Here is a 27,659-nt window from a genome sequence, read left to right as displayed (position 1 = left end):
GTGCTGGAAGGTGTCCAGAGAAGGGCCACGAGGATAATCAGAGGGCTGGAGCACCTCTCTCTCCTATGAGGACAGACTGAAGGAGTTGGGGCTGTTCAGTCTGCAGGAGAGAAGGCTCCCAGGTGACCTCATTGTGGCCTTCCAGGATCTGAAGGGGGCCTACAGGAAGGCTGGGGAGGGACTGCTCAGGATCTCAGGCAGTGATAGGACTAGGGGGAATGGAATGAAGCTGGAGGTGGGGAGATTCAGGCTGGAGGTGAGGAGGAAGTTCTTCCCCATGAAAGTGGTGAAGCCCTGGAATGGGTTGTCCAGGGAGGTGGTTGGGGCCCTGTCCCTGGAGGTGTTTAAGCCCAGGCTGGATGAGGCTCTGTCCAGCCTGATCTAGTGTGGGGTGTCCCTGCCTATGGCAGGGGGGTTGGAACTAGATGATCCTTGTGGTCCCTTCCAACCCTGACTGATAACTATGAGGAACAGGCTCAGGCTTTACACTTCGTGTTGAAATTTTAAACACAAAGCATAAAATCTGCAATAGGATAAAGCCACTGTCAAACACAAGCTCTGCACTGCCAACAGAAAAGTAGACATACATTTACACTAGTTTTCAGTGGGGAATGATCCACCTGTACCTCACAATGGGCACTGCTCACTCTGTCTTCGCCTGCCCCAACAACTGTTTTGCTAAGGACAGCTAAACACACAGACCTTCAGTCTCAGTCTCTGAAGCAGAGAGAGCAGCAAGCTAGGGCATAAACATTATTACCTCTTTCACTGGCATCATCGACGAGGACGATCTCTTCCAGCATGTGCCGCGGTGACCTGTTTATCACACTGTGAACTGTCCGGAGGAGGGTGCTCCACGCCTCATTGTGAAAAACAATGACAACGCTCGTTGTGGGAAGGGTGTCTGCATACACTTTTGTCTTACACCTGTAAACAAAACCAAACCATGTATTTGAAAAGGTCAAGCAATCAGTTAGAACTGCAGGTTTGGGGTTTATTTCTGACTATGAATAATAACATACACAACACAGCAATTTTATGCAAAGTGTGCCAGAGGAGCAGATGGTGCACACCTTTCTGTTTTCACCTAAAGCTCAACCCAACTTTTATGTATACATCTATGTATCCCATCCTACCACTAAGAAAGGAGAACATCAGTTCAATAACCAGTTCTAGAAATGAGATATCCATACTGCTAACACAGAGATGGTAACAGGTTATTTATTTCCACTCTCTGTTTTGTGCAGAGTACTGTGTCCAGAGGAACTCATCCAAGCCCATAATTCAGGCGTGTGTTCCCTTCCAAGGGCAAGAGGGAAAGTCTAGTACTGCAGAAGGGGGATGGAAAGAGAGACACAAGATAAGAGATGGCAAATTTAAAACTAGGATGTAAAGGCAATAAAAAGTATAGAATAGAATAGAATAGAATAGAATAGAATAGACCAGACCAGGTTGGAAGAGACCTTCAAGATCATCGCGTCCAACTCATCAACCAATCCAACCCACCTAAACAACTAACCCATGGCACCAAGCACCCTAGCAAGTCTCCTCCTGAACACCTCCAATGATGGTGACTCCACCACCTCCCCAGGCAGCCCATTCCAATGGGCAATCACTCTCTCTGTGTAGAACTTCTTCCTAACATCCAACCTGAACTTCCCCTGGTGCAACCTGAGACTGTGTCCTCTTGTTCTGGTAGTTCTTGTTCTGGTAATGAATAAAACCAATTAATAACTAGAAGAGGTAAAGACTTTTGGGTACAGTTTTGTTTGGAAAAAAGCCAAGACTACATGCCTGCTACCTATAACACTGCTAAGTTAAGTACATTCAGTAAGTTAAGTCTATGTCATAAGTTAATGTGTTTAGATTACACAAAAAGAGTTTTTTTCCTCCACATTGCATATGTACTGGAAATGCTATGAAAGTTCACCAAATTAAAAGAGAATTGTATTCACATTTCAATGTTACATGGAAGACCACAGGTTTAGTTCTAACTAAATATATAGGGCATTTGCTTATACATGCATACATACATGTACAACATAAAATATACTCCAAGTAACCCCACATGCTGCCAACACTTTACACAGGCCTTAATTTCAGTATCTTTTAGAATAAAATCAATCCACTGTACATTAAGTACTCTTAACAGTTCCAAAAACCTATTCTGCTTTAAAGAAATAAGCACACAAGTGTTGTCTGCACAGATCTGTTCCTTCTGCAAGTTCAGAAAAAATCATATCTGGAAACTTACATCAGTTTTGATGACACTAAATAATGGGACGGAGACTGGTGTCAATGCAGCTGACCAATATGATCCAGTATTGTTCCTTTATTGTTCCAGTATTGCAGGCCTACAGTGCAATTAAGGGCCACGAGGATGATCAGAGGGCTGGAGCACCTCTCCTATGAGGACAGACTGAAGGAGTTGGGGCTGTTCAGTCTGCAGAAGAGAAGGCTCCCAGGTGACCTCATTGTGGCCTTCCAGGATCTGAAGGGGCCTACAGCAAGGCTGGGGAGGGACTGCTCAGGATCTCAGGTAGTGCTAGGACTAGGGGGAATGGAATGAAGCTGGAGGTGGGGAGATTCAGGCTGGAGGTGAGGAGGAAGTTCTTCCCCATGAGAGTGGTGAAGCCCTGGAATGGGATGTCCAGGGAGGTGGTCGAGGCCCTGTCCCTGAAGGTGTTTAAGCCCAGGCTGGATGAGGCTCTGGCCAGGCTGATCTAGTGTGGGGTGTCCCTGCCCATGGCAGGGGGGTTGGAACTGGATGACCCTTGTGGTCCCTTCCAACCCTGAATGATACTATGAAATATAGCAAAGTAAAGTGAAGCATAGAAGAAGGAGGGAAAGGAAAGGCAGAAGTGCCTAGCAAGGGAACTTCTACAACTTATATAAACTCGGAGAGCCTCGTTGGCATGGCTTCATTGGTTCCCTAGGAGTGACCACACATCGCACTGTTGTATATCATTGGTCCAACTACTAATGACACGCGAGGTTTGTTGATGCAGGTGCATGTCCTGTTGTTCCAAGACAACTTTCTGTGTTTATAGCTACCAGTGTCCTGTTCTAGTTCCATGCTGCAGGCACAGCACTGTTTTGCTACACTGCTAGCTGGCTCTGCACTTATGCTGAGCATGGCCTACCACCAGGTCAGGCTCTAGGCCTGCACTGCCAGATTGCTCACACTGCTCGTCGCTGGCATTGCCACAACTAAATCCATCAAGAATCACAGCTGAAACAGATATATGCAGATGTCAAACACAACCAGCACACTAAAGCAGAAAAACATGAAATTCAATGAAACTTCAACAAAAATGCTTCTGTTAGATCCCAAATTATTGAGTCATTTCCTTGTAACGTTACCAGATCTAAATGCTATTAAAATAAGTTACCGAGTATTCATGATTATCACCTTAACAGCAGTGTTCTCTGAGGGCTTGAGAAGTACATAGTGCCTCGTCTCCACCCCAAACACATAAAAACAACACACTTTCCAGATTATGGTGTCAGCATCTAATCCCACCCCAAGCAGTGATATCAAGAATGTTAGTCAAACCTGGGCTGGGTATCTCAGTTACCCAGAGCCTCAAGTGAGAGCAGCAATCATAACACACAGACATTTCAGCTCTGAGGTGGTGAGAATGCACTGAGGTCCCACAAAAGATCAGTAAATCCAAGTAAAATTGAAGAAGCATCTGAAAGTTTCATTTAGAATTAGAATAAACCTTTATTAGAATAAACCAAACCAGGTTGGAAGAGACCTTCAAGATCATCGTGTCCAACCCATCAACCAATCCAACCCAGCTAAACAACTAACCCATGGCACCAAGCACCCCAGCAAGTCTCCTTCTGAACACCTTCAATGACAGCGACTCCACCACCTCCCTGGGCAGCCCATTCCAATGGGCAATCACTCTTTCTGTATAGAACTTCTTCCTAACATCCAACCTGAACCTCCCCTGGCGCAGCCTGAGACTGTGTCCTCTTGTTCTGGTACTGGGTGCCTGGGAGAAGAGACCATCATCCGCCTGTCTACAACCTCCCTTCAGGTAGTTGTAGAGTCATAAGGTCTCCCCTGAGTCTCCTCTTCTCCAGGCTGAGCAACCCCAGCTCCCTCAGCCTCTCCTCATAGGGCTGTGTTCCAAACCCCTCACCAACTTTGTTGCTCTTCTCTGGACTCGTTCCAGCAAGTCAACATCCTTCCTAAACTGAGGGGCCCAGAACTGGACACAGTACTTGAGGTGTGGCCTAACCAGTGCAGTGTACAGGGGCAGTTCTGAGAACTGAAGTATCAGGCACTATGCCTTCAATATTATCTATGATACAATTCTAGTCAAACTTAATAATTGGTGCGAACATCCTAAAATCTTTTACACAAATCAGCTACACCCTTGTGTTTACTGATTTAAGTCACAGCAAGTCAACCTCCTTCCTAAACTGAGGGGTAGAATTCTCAACAGACTTACATACAACCTTATGCCAATTTTACTCCCAGATTCCATCAGCCTTGCACAAGAAAAAGGCACATTCAGTAATTCAGCTCAAAAACTAGCCCAGCACACGCAGACGAAAGTGCTCTGATTAAAGCACAGAGGTGGAACTCAATCAAATGCGTCTAATGTGAGCTAAGTAGCTCAGGTGGGGAAACCCAGTGGAACTCAGACTGAAGCTTGTATCTGCAGTATGATAATGCAGTGCTGATGTGTTTTTCAAAGCTGTACAAGTAACGATTGGGGCAGGGAGGGAAATATATTTAGCCATCACTATAGATGTAGTACAATCATCTGTCTTGCTTACTACAAACAACAATTATAACTATGATGGGAAGTTATAAACAAACTGCATCCCAGAACTTGGCCACAAGGATGAGCAGAGGGCTGGAGCACCTCTCCTATGAGGACAGACTGAGGGAGTTGGGGCTGTTCAGTCTGCAGAAGAGAAGGCTCCCAGGTGACCTCATTGTGGCCTTCCAGGATCTGAAGGGGGCCTACAGGAAGGCTGGGGAGGGACTTCTCAGGATCTCAGGTAGTGATAGGAATAGGGGGAATGGAATGAAGCTGGAGGTGGGGAGATTCAGGCTAGATGTGAGGAGGAGGTTCTTCCCCATGAGAGTGGTGAAGCCCTGGAATGGGTTGTCCAGGGAGGTGGTTGAGGCCCTGTCCCTGGAAGTGTTTAAGACCAGGCTGGATGAGGCTGTGGCCAGGCTGATCTAGTGTGGGGTGTCCCTGCCCATGGCAGGGGGGTTGGAACTAGATGATCCTTGTGGTGCCTTCCAACCCTGAATGACACTATGACACTATGAACTTAAATCTGACAAAAGAATGACCCCAGTCTTGCGGAAGATAGGGTTAGAGCTGAAATTCTGATGAAATGCTGCACAGCACAGGTCTTGTAATCAATCTGTTTAATATTACTGATGCAGTACCAACAATATACTCTTCAGTATTAAAATGTATGGGGAGTTTCTGGGACGTAAGCATCAGCATCCTTTGCCTGGAAGACATATGTTTATGTTCTATTAAGGTTACCAAAGTTCATGCAAGATTGATAGAGAAGAAAATCCGACCTCCTCTCACAAAACTTCCGACTTTAATTACCAATATCTGATGAACATCACTGTAGTGCCATAAAATGCCAGTGCTCCATTGTCTGCCTGCCTATTTTGCCATAAGTTATAGACTGCAATAAATTTAATGTAACAAAGCTGAGGAACAGCTACGCTGAACGCAAAAACTCCTCTCTACTTAATCAGTTTTGAAGTAAGACTGAGCCACCCTGAAACTACTGAGACTGACCTACATTTCCAGACAGAATAACTGCTGTAACATGCCAAACCACCTTTCACTACACAGACTTTGCAGTCAATCACAGCTTTGTCATGTGGCTGCATAAGGACAAAAGTGCAGATAAGGTTGCTTCAACACTTCATGCTGCTCCTGAAGCTGCTTCTGCCAATCCAATCAGAGCAGTTTGGTTTAGAAAGAGGGAATCTTAATTTCTGTAACTCATATCATAACTCAAATTAATCTTTCTGAACAGGTGACCTGAATGCTGGCAAATCCTTTATTATTTAAACATTTCCATCCAGTCTGCTTAATATCTGCCTTCAATAGTATTACATAATTTACCTGACATCAAGAGTATGAAATTTTCCTTTCTTCTGATCTCAAAGATTTGGAAATAAGAAAGGTCGCATTATCTCATGAGTCAAGTAGAAATCTTCTTTAGACCCTGGAAACAAAATCCAAAATGGTCCTTAAAACCATTGTGGTTACAGAATTCAAGCAGAATTTCACAAAAATAGTTAGCTGCAATTGCCTACTGTCCTGAGAGTGGTCACTGGAAAGCATCTTGTGACAGAAGCAAAAAGAGTTCTGTCCTCAAACACTGAAAACTGAACCTCAAGGTCCCTAGACAAACCATTATCCGTACTTGACCTACCTATTTGAATACAGTTCAGGATGTGGCTGCTCATCCAAAATGGAAGACACTCTTTATTAGAATAAACCTTTATTAGAATAAACCAAACCAGGTTGGAAGAGACCTTCAAGATCATCATGTCCAACCCATCAACCAATCCAACCCACCCAAACAGCTAACCCATGGCACCAAGCACCCCAGCAAGTCTCCTTCTGAACACCTTCAATGACAGCGACTCCACCACCTCCCTGGGCAACCCATTCCAATGGGCAATCACTCTTTCTGTATAGAACTTCTTCCTAACATCCAACCTGAACCTCCCCTGGCGCAGCCTGAGACTGTGTCCTCTTGTTCTAGTACTGGGTGCCTGGGAGAAGAGACTATCATCCACCTGTCTACAACCTCCCTTCAGGTAGTTGTAGAGAGTGATAAGGTCACCCCTGAGTCTCCTCTTCTCCAGGCTAAGCAGCCCCAGCTCCCTCAGCCTCTCCTCATAGGGCTTGTGTTCCAAACCCCTCACCAACTTCGTTGCTCTTCATAACTAAGAATGAGATTGCCCATTTTTTCTCTCTGTGTGTCTGTAATACAAATACATGTCTGCACATACAAATGTGTATATATGTATATGTCTATATAGATGCCATAGGGTTGGAAGGGAAAGGCCGGCGCCTTCTCCTCCCCCCAGAAAGTGAAAAGAAACCTCATAGCTTAATTAGCAAAGCAATGGGTGCTGTATATTTACAAAGCAACATAGGATATGCAGGGGAATATACAGGATTTACAATATATACACAAATATACAATAAAGTAGCACTACAATATTCCCTTTCTTAAGGGGACAGCCTCAAACGGTCACAGTAGAAAAAAGTTGAAGTGCTTACAGGAAGTTAAGATTTTTAAAGTTAAATTTGTCCCTCTAAACTTTCTCTAGGGAAATGATTTACAGTTAATTTTTTTTCCAGCTAAATCATTCAGGCAGCAAGAACAAGAACATGTCCAAATATTGATTCTACACTGGACCAGTAATAAGTTACATGCACTACAAAAGCCAGAGGAAAAAGAAATATTCCTTCTTGAAAGAATTGTGAAGTGCCCTGCTTTCAGACTGCCAGCATGACACCGCTGAAAGTTACACTGCTGGTGATCAAACCTGCAAATTGCAAATGCCAGGTTCATTAGCAGCCTGGATTTTTAAGCATGTGACAAAATCCTGCATCAACCTCTGAAATCCTCCCGTGCTGACAAATTTGTTAGTTTTTTAATGATCTTTTACATCACTATGACCTGAGCCACATGAATACCAAAATTTCACAAAGCATGTCACATTGTATGGACTCACTGAAATCCCTGTGATCTCACAAGGATTTTAATATGCGCTTCCTAAAGATACTTTTTTTCGGCCACATTCCATCTGGTGCAGCTGTGGGCTCTTGGCTCTTGCTCATTCAACAACACACAGGTTTTCCCCCTTGTTCACGTGCAATCCTCCACCCAGCCAGTGAAAGCCAAGGCTACACAATCATCAGATAAGTATCAACAGAAGCAGTGAGAAGACTTCTTCTGGATGAAGTTTATACCAGATTGTATGCAGTACAAAACTACCACCTTTGCTTTTCTCCTATGTTAAATCAATTTACAGAAAGAGAGCACATTGTCAGAAGCCTCACACAGAAGAAAATACTTTAAGTACAGTCATTTAAAAACCCATACAAGGTCACATTTGAGTTCAAAGAGCATGCTCTTGCATGTCTTCTGCCTTTACTAGTTCTCAAACCTATTTATAGGAGAATAAACTTTATGAGCATGTCATATTATGATTCTGAAATCAACTTGTTTTGAGAAGCCAACACTCCAAACCACGGTGTATTCTCACATGTATCTGAGGCTTCAAACCAACAATACATTTTTAAACTACAAAATGAAAACTAGATTGTAGTCCCACAACAATATGCTTTTCAGTATCATGTAATTAGTGGTGTCTGAATCTAAATAGAGATCCTCTGAGCAAAGAGATGGCAGATGAGTCACATGAAGGACTTGTTCAGAAAGAGCCCAGCATAATTGCTATAAACTCCACAACATTTATCTAGGTTACTTAGAATAATGTTTTTTAACACCAAAAGCATTGTTCTACCTCCTCCCAACTCAGTAGTAAGGAACTGAGCAGGGAACCAAGTAAGTAAGCTTGATAAGCAAGTAAGCTTGATAGCAGGAACTGAGAAGGGTAGACTTGGCAAAAAGCCTTCAATAATAGCCTAAACTGGTCACATTACTATACTACTTAAACATAAAGGCCTCAGAGATCTGAATCTTATTTTTCTATTAAGAGGCTGAAGTAATAGGTTGCACGAATTTACACCCAGTTTATTTCAATATGAAGGGCCACCTTGCTAAAAACTCTGACTGTACCCTAACACTGTATCACTCAACCCTCATTTATCTACTCCTTGAATGCAGAGTTTGAGAGAAGGACAGTTACAATATCCCAAATGTTATGCCAAACTAAGTAAGGTACCCTTAATTGTGGCAAAAATAGGCCAACTAAGGAATAAAATGACAAGGAAGAACTACTATGCCAAGTTTGACAGAACCTGCAGCCTTGAAGAAAGGCTGGCTGAGGTATCCCAAGCTATCCACACTCCTCCTTCCTGATTCACAGACCAAGACAGTATCACAGTATCACAGTATAACTCAGGTTGGAAAGGACCTCGAGGATCATCCAGTCCAACCTATCAACACAGAGCCCATGACTAGACCATGGCACCAAGTGCCACGTCCAGTCCCCTCTTGAATGCCTCCAGGGACGGCGACTCCACCACCTCCCTGGGCAGCACATTCCAATGACGAATGACTCGCTCGGTGAAGAACTTCCTCCTCACCTCGAGTCTAAACCTCCCCTGGCGCAGCTTGAGACTGTGTCCCCTTGTTCTGGTGCTGGTTGCCTGGGAGAAGAGACCAACCCCTTCCCGGCTACAACTACTTTTCAGGTAGTTGTAGAGGGCAATGAGGTCACCCCTGAGCCTCCTCTTCTCCAGGCTAAACAACCCCAGCTCCCTCAGCCTCTCCTCATAGGGCTTGTGTTCAAGGCCTCTCCCCAGCCTTGTTGCCCTTCTCTGGATACCTTCAAGTGTTTCGATGTCCTTCTTAAACTGAGGGCCCCAGAACTGGACACAGGACTCAAGGTGTGGCCTAACCAAAGCAGAGTCCAGGGGCACTATGACCTCCCTGCTCCTGCTGGCCACACTATTCCTAATGCAGGCCAGGATGCCATTGGCCCAAGTACATGCTTGTAAGAACAATTCTATTAACAACTTAAACCCAAATGGCCTATCTCCATCTGCTCCAGTTACATTTGTTAGTTACATTAGCACGTTACAGAGTCCAGACTGTGGGAAGCATGCAGGCTAAAAAAATGACTTCTGGTTTAGCTTTTCCTGTTAAGCTCTTCAGGTGGGATAATGAGAAGAGTAAGCAGTGTAACGCTCTTGCTTACAGACACAAAATTGACCAGCCATCACGGACACATCTATGATTTTAAAGGCATGTATGTGCCTCAGTAATGTTATGTGAATTACTACAAATAAATATAAACCTGTTAAATATGACTGGGCACAGCTCAGCAGAACATAGATTTCAGCTTCTGTAGCCATCTCGTACTGAGGAGTTCCCTGAGCCAGAGAAGTTCCTAGAAGGCATTCAAACAGCTCACATTTGTGCTCTTCCAGTATGAAAATGAAATTTCTTGACCAAATGTCTTGCCCAGAGTGCATCATCTACAGAGATTAACTTATGAACACTTGAGGACTGAGCAGGTACACAGATGTACTTGCCTTTGCACAGATGACAGTTTGGCAGAACTAGAAATGAATGTGAAAGGTAATGCAGACTACTTCAAAAGCTACTCTCCAGCTGACAGGTTGTGCCATCTCCACTAAATGCGTGTGGCAAATTGGTCCTGGCACACCCAGTTCCACCAGCTGTTCCGTGATTAACAGTCAGGAAAAACTTGTACAGACTTCTGTATCTCAGAACTGACATGCTGAAGAATGATAGGACTTCAACAGTCACATCTTCCTCCCTCCCACCATGAAAAGAAGAAACCAACAAACCCTGTGAAGAAAATACCTGCATGGCTGAACTGCTAACTGTGTCTCTGAACATATCCTGCTTCTTCAAAACCTTGCTTGAGTTGTACTTGAAGCTCTGCTTTAAGCACAAAACCACTGGATGGAATGATTTGAAATTGCCCATTCTCCTCCCCACGCTGTTTCCGTATTAGCAAGGACACAGAACCATTTACAGAAGAAGATCTCCACTAACGTGGCAGAAACTGTTTCATAGTATCATAGTATCATTCAGGGTTGGAAGGGACCACAAGGATCATCCAGTTCCAACGCCCCTGCCATGGGCAGGGACACCCCACACTAGATCAGCCTGGCCAGAGCCTCATCCAGCCTGCTCTTAAACACCTCCAGGGATAGAGCCTCGACCACCTCCCTGGACAACCCATTCCAGGGCTTCACCACTCTCATGGGGAAGAACTTCCTCCTCACATCTAGCCTCAATCTCCCCACCTCCAGCTTCATTCCATTCCCCCTAGTCCTATCACTCCCTGAGATCCTGAGAAGTCCTTCCCCAGCCTTCCTGTAGGCCCCCTTCAGATCCTGGAAGGCCATAATGAGGTCACCTGGGAGCCTTCTCTTCTGCAGACTGAACAGCCCCAACTCCTTCAGTCTGTCCTCATAGGAGAGGTGCTCCAGCCCTCTGCTCATCCTCGTGGCCCTTCTCTGGACACCTTCCAGCACCTCCACATCCCTCTTGTAATAGGGGCTCCAGAGCTGGAGGCAGTACTCCAGGTGGGATCTCCCCAGAGCTGAGCAGAGGGGGAGGATCACCTCCCTCGACCTGCTGGCCACACTTCTCCTGCTGCAGCCCAGGATCTGATTGGCTTTGCAGGCTGCAAGAGCACACTGAGAGCTGCAAAAAGCTTGAGTGATGCTTAGGTAACATATTTTTAATAGTTTATAACAATACCTCTTTCTATTTTTCACTAATTCTTAGTCTAGACTTCAAAAAGCTTATGATTAAGTCAGCATTTTAGATCCACCAACTTATTTTATTATCTTCATGCTTACACTATAAAAATGGTAGGATATATATAGATACATATATATATGCAAGCTTTCCAATATGAATGCTGATAAACAGGTGATGTCATACAGCTTCCCCCGTATTTCCAGAGGAATAACAAAAAATTACTCATATTTGCCTTCTGAAGAGCCAATTGTTGGTAACTATTCTTTTTCCAAAGCTTTGTTAATTCCTTCCATTCCAGTCTTTCAGAAATCATCACAAATTAGCATTCCAGCTGTAGCAGTTTGGGCTGGGTGCCCTCTGCTGTGGTCATATGTGGGGTGCTTCCTGTGTCCAAAAGCCCAGCCCAGTGGGTGGACACAGGAAACCAGGTATTTCATACCATGATTCTCGGTGCCACTGTAAGATCCAGTGCGGGGTCTGGCACTTCCTCTTTCTTCCCTCTCCACCACTCGGTAACTTGGGGGAGATGTCTCCCAGCCTTGGGCCTGGCTAGACCCAAGGACGGGGGGATGGGCAGTCTCAGATCTGGCCAGCTGAGAATAGCTTTGTGGTGGAGTGGCGGGGGGGGGGAAGAAGGAGCCCTGGGGGTCTTGGGTGTACCCTCAGGTGGGGATGGGATGCTTCTGGGTCTGCTTTGGGATTTGTCACCGTGCTTCTGGCTCTCTGTAAACCTTCACTGCTTCTCATTTAAACTTTCCATCGCTTTTGCAGTCTGTTTGTCTGAGTCGTTATTTTTGCCCACGGTGGGGAGGGGGTCTGCCTCAACCCATCACACCAGCTTTGACAAAAGTCTCCTCAGCTAAAAGCTGAGAAGGCTAATTACAAGCTCTTAACCAATGGAAGTCACCACTTTACAGTGAGGCAATTTCTTGCCCTATAGAGAGTACAAGCATGGAGGCAGACACTGCAGCAATCTGCATAAACGCCAAGTGGTCCCAACCATGACGAGAAAGTGTTTAACTTCCCCCAAAATACATCAGTTCTAAAGAAACCCCTGAAAATTCATGATCTGCATTCTTCCACTATATGAACAGGCAAGCAGTGACCATAAAACCTGACTAATAATAGATGTAAGAAAAGAAATGGAAAATTTACATACATGCAACATACGAAATTGTATGGAGGAACTCAAATGCTACACTGAATCACATTTGTTAGAAGAGATCAAAGTACCTACAAAACCAGCTCTTTAACCACTCATTAACGATGAAAAGTGGTCAGAGTTTTATTTCATGCTTCTAATATTATCTTCTGAGGTAGAGAATGAAAACAATGCAACAATGTATACAGAAGAAACAGCAGAGTTCCTAAAGAAATGGGGTTTATATAGCATCTGATACTTGCAGAAGAATATAGGTAACTGAAGAAACACTGTTTCATGAGCTTTGTTTATTTCATAAGGAAGAGGATGTGGTGATGAGGGAAATCACCACCTACCCATCCAGAGTAGCCCCAGCAGGGTAAACCAATATTAACTTTGCTTAAAACAAGTCTATGAATATTTTTAATGCCTTGTGATTCAAACAGCTCTGCAAGGATCAGTATTTCAGAGGCAAGACCATAACCAAAGCAAATGGATATTAGAAAACATACCTCAATCTAAATGAGGCTTTGCCCATTTTATTAGGTAAGAAACATTTAAACTGTTCCTTCTCCTATTTTTTATCTCATTGGTCTAATACAGAATTCTAGCCTGCCTCACTAACAAGGAGTGCATGAGTTTTCCAAATAAAGAATCCCTCGCTGAAATGTCAAGCCTTAAGTTAATTTGCTTCTCCTTCAACCAAATTAATTTCTGTTCCTCAAAGAGGACTCATTCTTGTAAGCTGTTTCAGAGTTAATTACACTAGTTTCTGCTGTCCAATCTTAGTTTACAAATGCTGTATATGCAGAAAATCTTCCTGCTTTTGACTTCAACAGAAATCTCCTGCAAAACAGAATTCCTGGTCCAGGTCAGACTTTGCACATTCATCATTTAAGGAGAGTATATTTTCAATGAAACATAAAGCACTTACCCCTCTAACCTGACATCAGGTAAAGATCTGTTGAGTGCAATCATTTCGCTTGCCATTAAATTAAATTGATTGATTTTAAACATTTCTTTCATTTTTTCTTGCTCCTCTTTCGGGATGACCACAGGCTTCCCCATCTCCCCAGGTCCTTCATGTGGTTTTTGTATGGGTTCTGGAACTAAGAATACATAAAATGTTGGTAACCACTTTAATGCTTACTTTTGTTTGTTTATATATTATTCTGCACTGTAGGAGCATTCCTGTTTAAACCACAGCTCTAACTCACAAGGTTTTGGCAGTGAAAACAAGTTTTCATACTTTGGAGCATGAAATAGTTTGTGTCTTGGTTTCACTAGCATTACTTTAGTCAACCAAATTCCCTTCTGAAGTTTGATATTGCTACTCAAAACAGAAACAGCAACACTTGACATGTTTAAACCAAAGAAAACTCAAATAACAAGTATCTGATCAAACTGATGAGGGAGACAAGGAGAAAAATAATCTAGATTCTTTGAACGATTTGAGATTTTAAACAAAACAATAAAACATTTTAAAACTCCTATGCTACATTCTCTTTACAAATACCCCTTGAATTTCCTCATGAACTGAAGTGCTTGAATACTGAATTTGAAATATATTACTATTTTACAAATTCAGGTTTAATTAAGAAACATTTCAGATCTAAACAGAAGAACAGGGAACAGTCTAAAATAAGGGCACCAAAGCCCTCAGTAATAAACCCAGCGTCAAGTTACCTTTAATGCACATCTAGGACAGCACAGAGTAATTCAAGCTTATGCCAAAAGGAAATAGCCATATAAAGAATAAAACAACCCCAAACCATCAAGCCTGCTGTCTTTGCCAAACCACCAGCACTTAAGATACGTACTTGCTGATAACCAAAGCACTTTGCCAGTTTGAATTTAGTGTTAATCGGTCACAAGCACAATGTGTTCCTTGAGAAGCTGTCTGTTAAGTACCTGAAGCAACTGCTCTTGCATTCACACAGTAACATACAGGAAGGCTGGGGAAGGACTTCTCGGGATATCAGGTAGTGATAGGACTAGGGGGAATGGAATAAAGCTGGAAGTGGGGAGATTCAGGCTAGATGAGAGTGGTGAAGCCCTGGAATGGGTTGTCCAGGGAGGTGGTTGAGGCCCTGTCCCTGGAGGTGTTTAAGACCAGGCTGGCTGAGGCTCTGGCCAGGCTGATCTAGTGTGGGGTGTCCCTGCCCATGGCAGGGGGGTTGGAACTAGATGATCCTTGTGGTCCCTTCCAACCCTGACTGATACTATGATACTATGACAGATGTGGTACTAAAGAAGATAGTTTACCACCAGACTTGATAGAGAGAGTTATTGGTTGGACTCTAAATCTTAAAGGTCTTTTCCAATCAAAATGACTCTATGATTCTACGATTCATAGTTCCCTCTTGCTCTAGTCACTGGGCAAACAAATTTTGGCTTGGTTTTGGTTGTTTAGTTGCTGGGTTTTTGGTTTTGTGCTTCTTCCCTGGTGGAAATTTAGAACATACACTGCATTAACATAGCTTACATTCCTGAACTACTTGATGCACAGCTGCTTTTTTCTTTTAATGTATATATACACATTAGTGCTTAGAATTCTGTATCTTAAGTATATCAGTGTGCAATATACACCTCAAGCACCATGCTCCACCACCCAGTCATTCAAAGGAACATCCAACATTCCACAATACCTAAAACCTGATGCTATACTACACTGAGGAGGGGGACTGGGAGGAGCAGGGAGTGGTGTCAGGGAACAAAAGGATTCAGATGTTTAGAAGAATGTTTAAAAGGTAGAAAACTCACCATCTCCAGCAGGCAGGCCTCGCTCCTTTTTATCATCACATTTGTTACATTCACTGAAATACAGCAATAGAAACATATCCACAAGGACCCAAACCAAAGAGGTGGCAAGGACCACCTTGCAATATGCAATTTTTTTCATGGCACTTTAAGTCAAGTACAAAAATTAAAACATATAAATAAAAATATCAACAGGTTGCTTTAATCCAGTTCCAAAGATCACGTTCTGTATCTGGAAAACAAAAACAACAACAGCAAAATTCACAAAGTTACCCAAGGAGAGCAGCTAAAAGTAGACTGTAATTAACTGCAGTTTGAAGTTAACCATTTAATCCCCAAAGGCTGCATGTATCAAAATGAACGCTCTATGCATTCCAATGAGATCAAGGGAATACAGTCAACTACAGCATCATTACTTCAGTCACTTACTATGTTAATATTCATTACCTGAAATGTTAAGTCAGTGACCAAAACAGGGTTCTGCCAAGTTACTAGATAAGAGGATAGCTACAGCTAACAAAATTAAAAGGCACTATTTGGATTCTCTGGAAATCCAGAACAGGATAAATGAATGGAAACCAGGAATAGGCTACATACATCAATAGATTTAAGTGTAAGAAAGTTTCTTTTCTAATATTCCCTTCAGGAAGATCTTGGTCTCAGTGAACATTGGTGCTGCCTACAACTACCTGAAGGGAGGTTGTAGCCAGGTGGGGGTTGGTCTCTTCTCCCAGGCAACCAGCACGAGAGCAAGAGGACACAGTCTCAAGCTGGGGCAGGGGAGGTTTAGGCTAGCTGTTAAGAGTGACTTGCCGTTGGAATGGGCTGCCCAGGGAGGTGGTGGAGTCACCATCACTGGAGGTGTTTAAGAAGAGACAGAATGGAGTGCTTGTTGCCATGGTTTAGTTGATTAGATAGTGTCGGGTGATAGGTTGGACTCTAAGGTCTTTTCCAACCTGGTTAGTTCTATCCTATTTTATGCTACTATCTCAGGAAGCAGGGGGTCAATCTCTGCTGCACAAAGCCCATGGCTAACATTTCTCATGCTCCTGTAGTATACACTGACTTTCTGGACCCGTTATTAGAATATTAGTCTACAAATGCCTGTATTGTACAGAGATTAACAGCACATTTCACCTTCATCACAAAGACAAATTCTTTGCTTCTAGGAAACAGAAAACAGAGATCTCTTTAGGTAAAGTTCAACAGTAGGCAAAGTGCAGAAAGTACTCACAAGCCACTGTGATTGCTCACTAGGCATTCAAAGCTAAAGGTATCAACTGACAGTTTTCATGCTTAAAGTGACTTTGTTAGTTTAATGCTTGATCACAGAGCAGACTTTTAGATATTTTTCAACATGTATGCATTAAAATTTTAGAATGCCAACTTTGAAAATTCTCTTTTGTCCCACTCAAATTACAAGCAAATTTTGTTACAAGGACTGCAGCAGACAGGCTGGAGGGAAGGGAGGCCATCCAGAGGGACCTGGACAGGCTGGAGAGGTGGGCACAAGCCAACCTCAGGAGGTCCAACAAGACCAAGGGCAGGGTCCTGCAGCTGGGTCGAGGCAATCCCAGGCACAAATCCAGGCTGGGTAGGGACTGGCTGGAAAGCAGCCCTGAGGAGAGAGACTTGGGGGTGCTGGTGGACAAGAAGCTCAACATGAGCTCTCAGTGTGCACTTGCAGCCCGCAAAGCCAATCAGATCCTGGGCCGCAGCAGGAGAAGTGTGGCCAGCAGGTCGAGGGAGGTGATCCTCCCCCTCTACTCAGCCCTGGGGAGACCCCACCTGGAGTACTGTGTCCAGTTCTGGAGCCCCTATTACAAGAGGGATGTGGAGGTGCTGGAAGGTGTCCAGAGAAGGGCCAGGAGGATGAGCAGAGGGCTGGAGCACCTCTCCTATGAGGACAGACTGAAGGAGTTGGGGCTGTTCAGTCTGCAGAAGAGAAGGCTCCCAGGTGACCTCAGTGTAGCCTTCCAGGATCTGAAGGGGGCTACAGGAAGGCTGGGGAAGGACTACTCAGGATCTCAGGCAGTGATAGGACTAGGGGGAATGGAATGAAGCTGGAGGTGGGGAGATTCAGACTGGATGTGAGGAGGAAGTTCTTCCCCATGAGAGTGGTGAAGCCCTGGAATGGGTTGTCCAGGGAGGTGGTTGGGGCCCTGTCCCTGGAGGTGTTTAAGCCCAGGCTGGATAAGGCTCTGGCCAGGCTGATCTAGTGTGGGGTGTCCCTGCCCATGGCAGGGGGGTTGGAACTAGATGATCCTTGTGGTCCCTTCCAACCCTGACTGATACTATGATACTATTTCATTTAGGCATTTTTCTTTCTTGTTATTCTCTTATTAGTAATGCTTTTTATAATAGTATGCTGAGAGTGCAGAAAGAATTCTGAAAAACCAATCAAATCAAGACATTATTTGTTACTGCTGGCTGGATTTACATGCAGCATGTTCTTGGTTTCAATGTGTATACCTTTTGAATTTGTAAGTTTCAGCAGACCAAATTGAAATAATGATTTTTTCTTGTTTTTTACATTTTCTGAATTGTTTGGAAGTGCTGTGCTAGTGACTATCAAGAGGTTTAAAACATTTACTGTTGTACTGGTTTCACTATTAACCCATTACAACTGTAATAGCAAAGATGAATCTAAGCAATGTCTTTAATGCAGCTAGTGCTTAGCTTGGCAATAGTGCCAAGTGAAGCCTTGGTTTCTTCATTTCTATGCTTTTATTAAGGTTATGTAATATCTCCAATTTGAGGCATGGGGGAGAGGACAAGGCTGTTCACAATGGAATTAATAGACTAGATACCTTCTCCTTTGGAGTCTTTGGTTTTCTGGGGTTCTTTTGTACATAATGTCAGCATTCTGCAATTCAGTCAATTTTTCCCCCTTCAACTGGCCATATGTTACCTTTTTTCTTGTTGTTTGCCATCAAACTTGTCTGTGTTTTTCATGGTTGAGCTTTTTGCTTTGTGTACCAATACAGCTTTTCACATACTCATATTGCCAGTAAGGATTGCTAATGTAAAACTGTTTTCTGCCTTGCATTTCCAAGGCACTAGGTGTATGCCCGTGGCCAGCTAGTTTCTGTACTTAGGTCTATCATTTATTCCTGTCTGCATCTACACTTGGAGAAGGATGTTCAGTAGATAGGTGAGTACTCTGTGCTTCTTTCTGAGTGGTAGAGGCAGCTGTGTATGTCTTAAGTGGCATAACTCCCACTCTTCCTTCCCCCTTTGTTATGTAGTCCTGATGACAGGAGCAACAGAAGGTAACTTTTTCATTCTGTCTTTACCTGTTAAATTAATCTTTGTTTCTGAGGCAGCAATGTAGGAGATGTATATACAAGAAGTGGTGGGGGAAGAAGAATGAATCTGCTTGCATGGAACAGAATTGGTAAGAGCTGCTGCCTGCCTGAGATTAAGGATAGTTGTTTGCTTGACTATCAAAAGGAAGAATGCAGTGAAAAGGAAAGGGAGAGTACATTTCTGTTGTGACAATGTCCCAAAATGTGAAACCAGCCTTTCCAACAGTTCAGGATGGACTGGCATGTCTCTCAATTTTCTTGTACTGTCAGGCATAACAAGTTCTTCAGTAAGCACCTCTATAAAATACACAACTCTGTGGCTCACCTAATGCTGAACTCTGGAGTGGTCCTGTGGAAATAACAGTGTCAGTGCTGAAAACCAAGGTGCCTAGGTACAAAGAAAGCATTCAGGACTGCAGTCCTGAAGAACAGCCACTGCTGTATTGGGCTGTTTGCAAGCTATTGTAGCAACTTCTCCCTTTGACTGTGTTCTGCCTTTGTCCAGTTTTGCAAATGACCCTGAGTTCTGAAGTTTATCTAGAACTCTGCTTTATTAGTCTGCCTATTTAGCTTTTTATCTGACAGTTGTTGTTTACCTATCTGAAGCAGAACCCAAAGTAAACACCTACCTACTTCAGAGATAGACTTTACACGCACAAATTCACGGGTACTTGAAGAAAGTGTTACGGTGGTTCTTTTTACACTGTGTAAAGATACATTCACATGGACTGACAACAGAAATAAAGAACTTCAAAGTACGGTATTTCTTCAGTTTGTGTTGCCACAGATCTCTGGAAAGACAGGAGGAGGAGGAGGCTCTTCCCCATGAGAGTGGTGAAGCCCTGGAATGGGTTGTCCAGGGAGGTGGTCGAGGCCCCGTCCTTGGAGGTGTTTAAGCCCAGGCTGGCTGAGGCTCTGTCCAGCCTGATCTAGTGTGGGGTGTCCCTGCCCATGGCAGGGGGGTTGGAACTGGATGATCCTTGTGGTCCCTTCCAACCCTGCCTTCTTCTCTCTCTAACCCTTTTTGGGGATAAAGGGAGGTAGGGGGAGAGAGTGGGGTGCAGGGGGGGAACTCTCCTCTGTCTGGAGGAGGGAATTTTGTTCCTGTATTTTTTTTCCCCTTTGCTGTATATTTCTGTATCTATATTGTAAATACTGTATGTATTGTGTATAAATAACCTGCATTTTCACACTGCTTGTAAATATAGCATCCCTTTTGCTTCTCCAACTGAGTTAGCTGTGGCTTTTTTTCCTCTTTGTGGGGGAGGGAAAGCTAGGCCTTCTCTCTCCACCCACTACACCTCTGTTTCCAGAAATCCCCCTTAGGTATGTATATTTTTTTTAATTAGCTGACTTTGCTTTCCTTTAATCTGTATTCTGGTTTATTAGTGATTCATCTTTAATGAGAATGGATTTGCCTGGGTAATTTTCTGCCATCTTCGAAAGTGTCTGAAGAATTAATGAAAATGTTATTCTATTCCAGCTTTGATACATATCTAAAGAATAATCAAAAGCTTTAGGAAGGTCAGATATTTTAGAATATGTGAGACCTAGCTTGCAAGATTCAACAATTTCTCCTAACATATGAGTGAAGTTTCAAGAGTGTCTTGTAAAAGATTTATTCTCTTGATTGTTCACAGTCTGCTTAGATCTTTTCCTATGAAAATGTGCAACTAGCTTGGTGACAGTTAATTATTCTGATATTTAGTAAAAGATTTCTCCTCAAAACTTGTCTGCACTCATTAGTGTTTTCAAGAAGAATCTGCTTATTTCCCAAAAATGCTTCAAAAGCAGCTACTGCCTGATACGTGTAAGAGTTGGCATGTGCAAACTGAACACGGCATCATCTGCAGAACCTTCCGTCAAATATTTAACAGATAAGGCCAGGATTCATTTTAGTTCAGTTTCAGCTGGCAAAGACTGAATTTGCAGACTGATATTTTAATGTGGAACTTAAAAAATGTTGGAAGTAAATTTTGTTTTCTGGACTATGCAGAAAGGAAGATGGAAAATATGACCACTGGGAATACGGAACAGATGACTATGTTTTCACTTCTACATAGGCTACCCCAGTGCACATCTTTTAAAGACGGTTGCTCACAACAAGAAATCTCATCTTCCTCAGCAGGAATTTGAACAAGCAGTCAGCTAACCTGTTCTACTTACAGCTCATCTTGCACCTGCCAGGTGATTTGAAATAGTCTTTGGAATGTCTGACTTCTTGATTAGAAATTCATGACTACTTGTATGCATTTGGCCTTAGTGAACTTAAGCTCTGTGAAGCTTAAGTCGAGGCAATCCCAGGCACAAATCCAGGCTGGGCAGTAACTGGCTGGAAAGCAGCCCTGAGGAGAGAGACTTGGGAGTGCTGGTGGACAAGAAGCTCAACAGGAGCTCTCAGTGTGCACTTGCAGCCTGCAAAGCCAATCAGATCCTGGGCTACATCAGGAGAAGTGTGGCCAGCAGGGCAAGGGAGGTGATCCTCCCCCTCTGCTCAGCTCTGGGGAGACCCCACCTGGAGTACTGTGTCCAGTTCTGGAGCCCCTATTACAAGAGGGATGTGGAGGTGCTGGAAGGTGTCCAGAGAAGGGCTACAAGGATGAGCAGAGGGCTGGAGCACCTCTCCTGTGAGGACAGACTGAAGGAGTTGGGGCTGTTCAGTCTGCAGAAGAGAAGGCTCCCAGGTGACCTCATTGTGGCCTTCCAGGATCTGCAGGGGGCTACAGGAAGGCTGGGGAGGGACTGCTCAGGATCTCAGGGAGTGATAGGACTAGGGGGAATGGAATGGAGCTGGAGGTGGGGAGATTCAGGCTGGAGGGGAGGAGGAGGTTCTTCACCATGAGAGTGGTGAAACCCTGGAATGTGTTGTCCAGGGAGGTGGTCGAGGCCCCATCCCTGGAGGTGTTTAAGACCAGGCTGGATGAGGCTCTGGCCAGCCTGATCTAGTGTGGGGTGTCCCTGCCCATGGCAGGGGGGTTGGAACTCGATGATCCTTGTGGTCCCTTCCAACCCTGACTGATACTATGATACTATTAAATGGTGCTGCTTTTGAGCAGATGCCTTTGTGCTGTTACATCATGTCACAATCCAGAGTACCTAAAATATGCAGAAGTGCTTACAGGTTTTTACTGCAGACAGCATGTAATGTAAGTACAGATGAAATTGATGCAAAGATAAACATGACTGAATAGTGGTATGTCACACTGAAAAGAGTAAGCACTCTTTTCTGTGCCAACTGTGTTGTTAAGAGAGGTGGTGAAGTGAAACAATGAACTTTATATGAGCAGTAATTTTCAAGATGACCTTTTTCTGTAGTGTCAGGTCTATCATGGATTTTGTCAGGAAGGGGGAAAAAAATTACTTGACCTTCAGAAGTAACAAGACTTGGATGTAATGTTTTCCCTCCTTTCACTTTATTCTTGATAAGTTACAGCTTCTGTTTCTAATCCTTCCAAGGTTTTTTTAGTACTCCTTTTACTTCCACAATGGCAAGGCTTTGTCACCCAGTGTTTTGAAGGGGAAAAAAAAATACCTAGTTTTGCAACAATTTTCAGTGATGTTACAATAATCAGTAGCAAAGACAATTATTAAACTTCCTAAGATTTATTCTCCAGGCCCTTCACCAGCTTCATTGCCCTCCTCTGCACTTGCTCCAGTACCTCAACACCTCTCTTGTATTGTGTCCAAAACTGAACAACCACAGTAACAAATAAACTATTCTTGGGCTAGTATCTAAAGGGATTCTTATCAACACCTGTTCAATATCTACAGGTAGCTGAACTGGTCCATCAGGACCCTGATGGAATGGAAAAACAGGATATGCATGTGGTGTTTTAACCCTATCTAGAGACCAGGTGCCAAACTAACCTGTTCTATCAGACCCTTGCTCAGGTGGACAATGGAGAAAACACAACAACATACTCGTGTGTCAAGATCATCTACCAATTACTGTCACAGACAAAACAGTGTCAGCCTGGGGAAATCAGTTTGATTTATTGCCAATCAAATCAGAGTAGAATGTCAAGAAATAAAACCTAACCTTAAAACACTTCCCTTCACTCCTCCCTCCTTCGCAGGCTTAAGTTCACTCCCTGTTTCTTTACCACCTCCTTCCCAGCCATGCAGGCAATGGGGGTTGTGGTTGGTTCATCACACATTGTCTCTCCTGCTCCTTCTTCCTCAAGGGGAGGGCACCATACTCTTTTCCCTTGCTCTAATATAGGGTCCCCTCCCCTGGGAGGTAGTCCTTCACAAACTTCCTCTTCTGCAGCTGTGGTTCTGCAGCAGTTGGTTCCCCCCATCATTTCTTTCTGAAGTACTACTGCCATCACTGAGTGTCTTGACCGCAGTCAGCGGTAGGTGTGTCTTGGAGACAGCTGGCACTGGACACAGAGGAAGCTTCTAGCAGCTTCTCATAGAAGCCACCCCTATAATCTCCCCACTACCAAAACTTTGCCATGCAAACCAAATACAATACAATGACAAAGTAGTAGCATATATGCAGACTGTAAGTGCTCCCTTATCCCTCTAAGATACAAAGCATACAGACCTGACCAAATGAACAAAAATTTCTGTATCACATTTTATACTAACCTCCTCTGCAAGTTTATGGCCATCTGGATGGTCCACTAGCACTGGCAGCAAAGTCCTGATACATCGCTGTAGAGGTCCTCTGGTAGGAACCATAGAGCAGCAGAGTGGCCTAGGCCATTCTGGCAGGAACAGAGAAGCAAAAGAGGTCTTCTACTCACAAGATCTTAAGGGCTGTCCTAGAAGAACAGAAATTCAAGTAAGTTCCAGACTCAATTCTCAATTGTCTTAAGACTCCAAAATTGTATGCAAAGGACAAAGGGCTTTTAAGAGGCAGTGAACTGAACCTGTGAGGAAAACAACACGTGCAAGGTAGAGGTAGGTACCTCAACCTATTGCAGAAGTGTAGCAAAATGCAGGAAAGTAGCAGGATAAAGCAGAAAACAAAGAGCTAGCCAACTCCCACACATCCCACCACCATCCCTGCCAAGAAGAGCCAACATCCAAAAGCAGCAGACAAAACAGGAAACCTCTCATATTACAATCTGAACTTCAAGGTCCATAATACTTTGCTCCAGTGAGTACTTTCCTTTTGAAGCTGACACAAGGCAGGATGGTTCTGAATTAACAGCAGCACATTTTCAACTCAACCCATGAGCTTCTCCACCCCACATTCCATACCATCTGTACCATGCCCAGCAGCAATGAACATTGAACAACATACATCATACATCATACACTGTCCAGTCTCACTCACACTCACTCTCACTTACAGCACTTCTCCCTGCAGATGCTCTGGGCTCCACCCTGCTCTAGTATGTCTGGACCAGTCCAAATGGTGAGGCTGTGCTCCCCTGGGGCAGTCCATTCCAGTGACTCCTTCCACCCCTCCAAGTGAAAGCAAACTGTAGCTTGGATACCAGTGCTCAGCTTCCAACACATCCAGATGTGGGGATCCCTCTGTCACATCAGAAAAATGGATGGGTTCCACCCCTCATAATTTGCTAGCATCAGATTGCACTGGGTGCCTGTATCTACTTGTCTGGGGTTTAGGCTGAGTTGAGCTGGAGTTAATTCTCTTCAAAGCATCTATCTAGTGCTATGTTTTGCTGTGCTGTAGCTGAATGTTGGTAACAGCAATGTTTTGGCTACTCCTGAGTCAAGCCCACAGGCTGTGCTTTCCCAACATTTCCCCACCCCAAGAGTACGCTAAGGGGTGGGCAAGATCTTGAGGGGACACAGCCAAGCCAGCTGACCCAAACTGGCCAAAGGGATATTCCATGCCACATGACACCAGCTCCAATGTAAGAATGAAGTGAAAGAAGAAAGGGAGAGGATTTGTCCATGCTGTCTGTCCTCCAGAAGAACCACTAAGCATAGAGAGCCCTGCTGCCTGAGACCAACCACTGTCCTGCTGACGGGAAGCAGGGATGGAGATCTCCCTCGCTGTTTCCACTTCAGCGTGCTCGATTACCTTGCTTAGTGTTATTATTAAATTGCTTCTGTCTTCTAACTGGCTATAGGGGCAGCTGATCCTGGCACAGGCTGGTTCTCTGCTGCAGCTGCCATGCCTGCTGGTCTGCCTGTAGGCCCAGAGACCTTTTCTTGCCCCTGAGGACTCTGAACAGCGATGACATAGGCATGGGCCAGGCCCCAACACACCACAGTGACTTCTCTCTCTTGAGAGCTTCCAGGCTGACAGCAAACTTTGTCCAAACATTTCACCAGCTTGTCCAGATTTTTAACTTACTCAGGGGTAAGATACCAAACCAAAGGGGATCACTTGCATAAGAATTTACACACTCATAATTATCTAGCAGCAGGGCAGGTCTGTCAGTGGTGAATCCTGTATTGCTCTAAACAAAACCTAGCATGCCAGTAACCAGCACAGCAACAGCACAGCTCTAAGCCATTCCTCTGAGACAACATTTAGCACCAGAAGGGATGTATGCAGGACACCCCACAGGAGGAAAAAACCACAACCAACCACCAAAAAACCCAACTTACATAAAACTCTCTTAACAAGCCTCAACACTTAACTGAATCCTCTCTCATTATCTCACTTCTCATTATCTAACTATTTTTTGTGTCCTGACAAAATTGACTGTCTTAGTTAAGACAGCTGCTTTTGGGTCCCACAGTGGGCCCCAAACCAGAATGTAATGGTGTGGTGGTGAGAGAAAGTTCAGTTCTGCCCCCCACACAAAGAAACCATGGCTAACTCAGTCAGAGAAGCAAAGATATGAGTAAGCTATATTTACAAGCAGGAAGAGATGCTGTGAATATATACACAATATACAGTATTTACAGTATGTACAGAAATACACAGCAAAGAATGTAATACAGAACAAATCTTTCCCTCCTCCAGCCAGGAGGGTCTCCCCCCCGTACCCCCTTTCTCCCCAAAAAGGTTTAGAGAGAGAGACAAAGGTAATTATTAAGGAGGGAATTCTGTTAGCTCAAAGAGTGTGCAAGAATTAGTTTCTTATCTGTTACTTCAAGGTCAACTCCGTCCTGCACAGCTGCTGCTCAGAGAGAGAGACTGAAAAGGACAGGCTGAATAAGAGACAGACAGAACTGAACTGAGATTCAAACTGAACTAAAACTTAAAGTTGCATTCTACCAATCTACTGATGAAATTTGTCTAGAATGTCTCATTTTCACTATTTCACCAAAACATTCAGCCTGAGTGTTCCAGCAGCTGTCCCTTTCTTAAAGGCACAGCCTAAAATGGTCACAAAGGGGTTAACTCACCTGTTCCTCTCCAACAGAGAAACAAGGGGAGAGTAACACACACAAAGAAACTTCCACATGGAGATATAAGATTTGGATTAAAAGGGTTTAATGTAATTGGGATAACATGATGCACAATTACATTAGCCAACTGCAGAAGTGGAGCAAAATGCAGAAAAGCAGCAGCATGAAGCAGAAAACAGCCAGCCAGCCAACTCCCACCCACCCTGCTGCTGTCCCTGATGAAAAGAGGCAACACCCAAAACCCAGAATCCAAAAGCAGCAACTGCAATAGGAAGCCTCTCCTATCTCCACCTGAACTTCAAGCCCCATAATACTTTGCTTCAGCCAACACTTTCATTTTGCTGCTGGCACGAGGCAGAATGGTTTTGAATATCAACAGCAGCAGATGTTCATCTCAACCCATGACACTACTCTGTAAGAGTATCAAATGTGGCTTTCCCCAGTCCATAAGCCTCCTGTTATAGCAGGTGCTGTACTGACTTGATCATGCATTTCTGATCTGATGAGGCTTTCAAATCTGTTTCCCTGAACAGCATGTACAATGAGAGGACTGTCTTACCTGTAGCTACATCTCTTCAATATGTTTCTGCTATAGTTGGATTTTCCATTATATGATGTCAAGAACAAAAATCAAAGCACAGTAGACACACAGCACTGGCTGGTGAATCTCTCATGGTTCTGCCTCAAAACAAAAGCCTTTTAAACTACAAGCAGGCAAAAGAAACCAAGGTGAAGAAGATGCACTATACTCTTGTGGTGGGTTGAAATTACACCCAAAATAGGATTTCTAGACCAGCTCAGCTAGCAGCAAATAGAAGTTGGAAGTATTCACAAGCAAAACTAACATCTGGAAATATGAAAGGCAAGGAATGTGTACAAAATATACAATATTTGCATACATTCACACTTTATAAACAACACAAGAACCCCCCTGGACAAAACTAGGGGGTTACCAACAGCCTCCCCATCTTGATCCCCTTCCTGCCTGTACAAGGGACGAGAAAATGAGAAGAGAAAAGCAGAGAGTAGCTTGTTAGTACTTAGCCACAAGAAGAATGCAACTGAGGTCATCAAGCCAGCAGAATCAACCAGCTAGAACCTGCTAGAGTGAAGAGCTGAGGAAAAAGAAAGTTAGTTTATACAACTAACTTTATGTTAGTTATCAGACCAATGGGATTATTTAGACCTTATCATTGTTTTCCCTTTACATCCAATGGTAATTTATTTACATTCTATCACTTTCTACTCAAAATCTGTGGACAATTGTCTCGACATCAGCCTAAACCTGCCACAACCCTTCACTTTCAAGTATATCCAAAGTCACTCAGACATAAAGCGATTACCTGCATACCAATGTGGACAGGCAAATGGGTGAGCAGACCTGGACACCAATAAGGCAGTATGTAGGTGAACAAACCAAGAAAGCATCTGCTGCAGTTCCAGTTATGTCTACTAAGATTAAGGCTGCCAGTAGCAATTAGCTTTCAGTGCTCCATAGCAAATTATACTGCCATACAATTTAAACTGAAGACTCTTACACCTTTAAACTCTGCCTACAAATAGCTTTCAGACTTCAAATTACATTTCTGGAGCTGGAGTTTTGAAATTTGAAGTCCAAGCAGCTTCCTTTAGCAAGAAGTTCTTATATCAACTTCCAGTATTTCACAGAATGGAAGACAGATGAGAATATTTCTATGTTGCAAACC

The 27,659-nt window shown here is 43.8% G+C and overlaps 1 protein-coding gene across 3 annotated transcripts in view; it reads right to left on the bottom strand.

Annotated features, from left to right (window-relative positions):
• GALNT1 (polypeptide N-acetylgalactosaminyltransferase 1) overlaps window positions 1-27,659 on the bottom strand; it is an 86,723-nt gene that overhangs the window by 26,385 nt on the left and 32,679 nt on the right. Inside the window, exons 2-5 of one of the 3 annotated variants that reach the window (XM_068147741.1) lie at window positions 23,260-23,435; window positions 15,362-15,590; window positions 13,533-13,707; window positions 761-927 (exon numbers count right to left, since the gene is read on the bottom strand). In XM_068147741.1, the coding sequence (XP_068003842.1) occupies window positions 761-927; window positions 13,533-13,707; window positions 15,362-15,500 (481 nt within the window). In that variant the 5' untranslated portion in view covers window positions 15,501-15,590; window positions 23,260-23,435. Of the gene's footprint in view, window positions 1-760; window positions 928-6,128; window positions 6,190-13,532; window positions 13,708-15,361; window positions 15,591-23,259; window positions 23,436-27,659 lie in introns of those variants that run through there. The other 2 variants (XM_068147742.1, XM_068147743.1) reach the window with 2 other exon arrangements.

The sequence above is a fragment of the Melanerpes formicivorus genome, unplaced genomic scaffold, assembly GCF_026170545.1.
Source record: "Melanerpes formicivorus ecotype bairdi unplaced genomic scaffold, bMelFor1.0.p_v2 SCAF_15, whole genome shotgun sequence".
In the NCBI taxonomy this organism is placed as follows: domain Eukaryota; kingdom Metazoa; phylum Chordata; class Aves; order Piciformes; family Picidae; genus Melanerpes; species Melanerpes formicivorus.
Note: the sequence above shows the minus strand (reverse complement) of the source record. Positions and strands in the feature narration are given on the sequence as shown.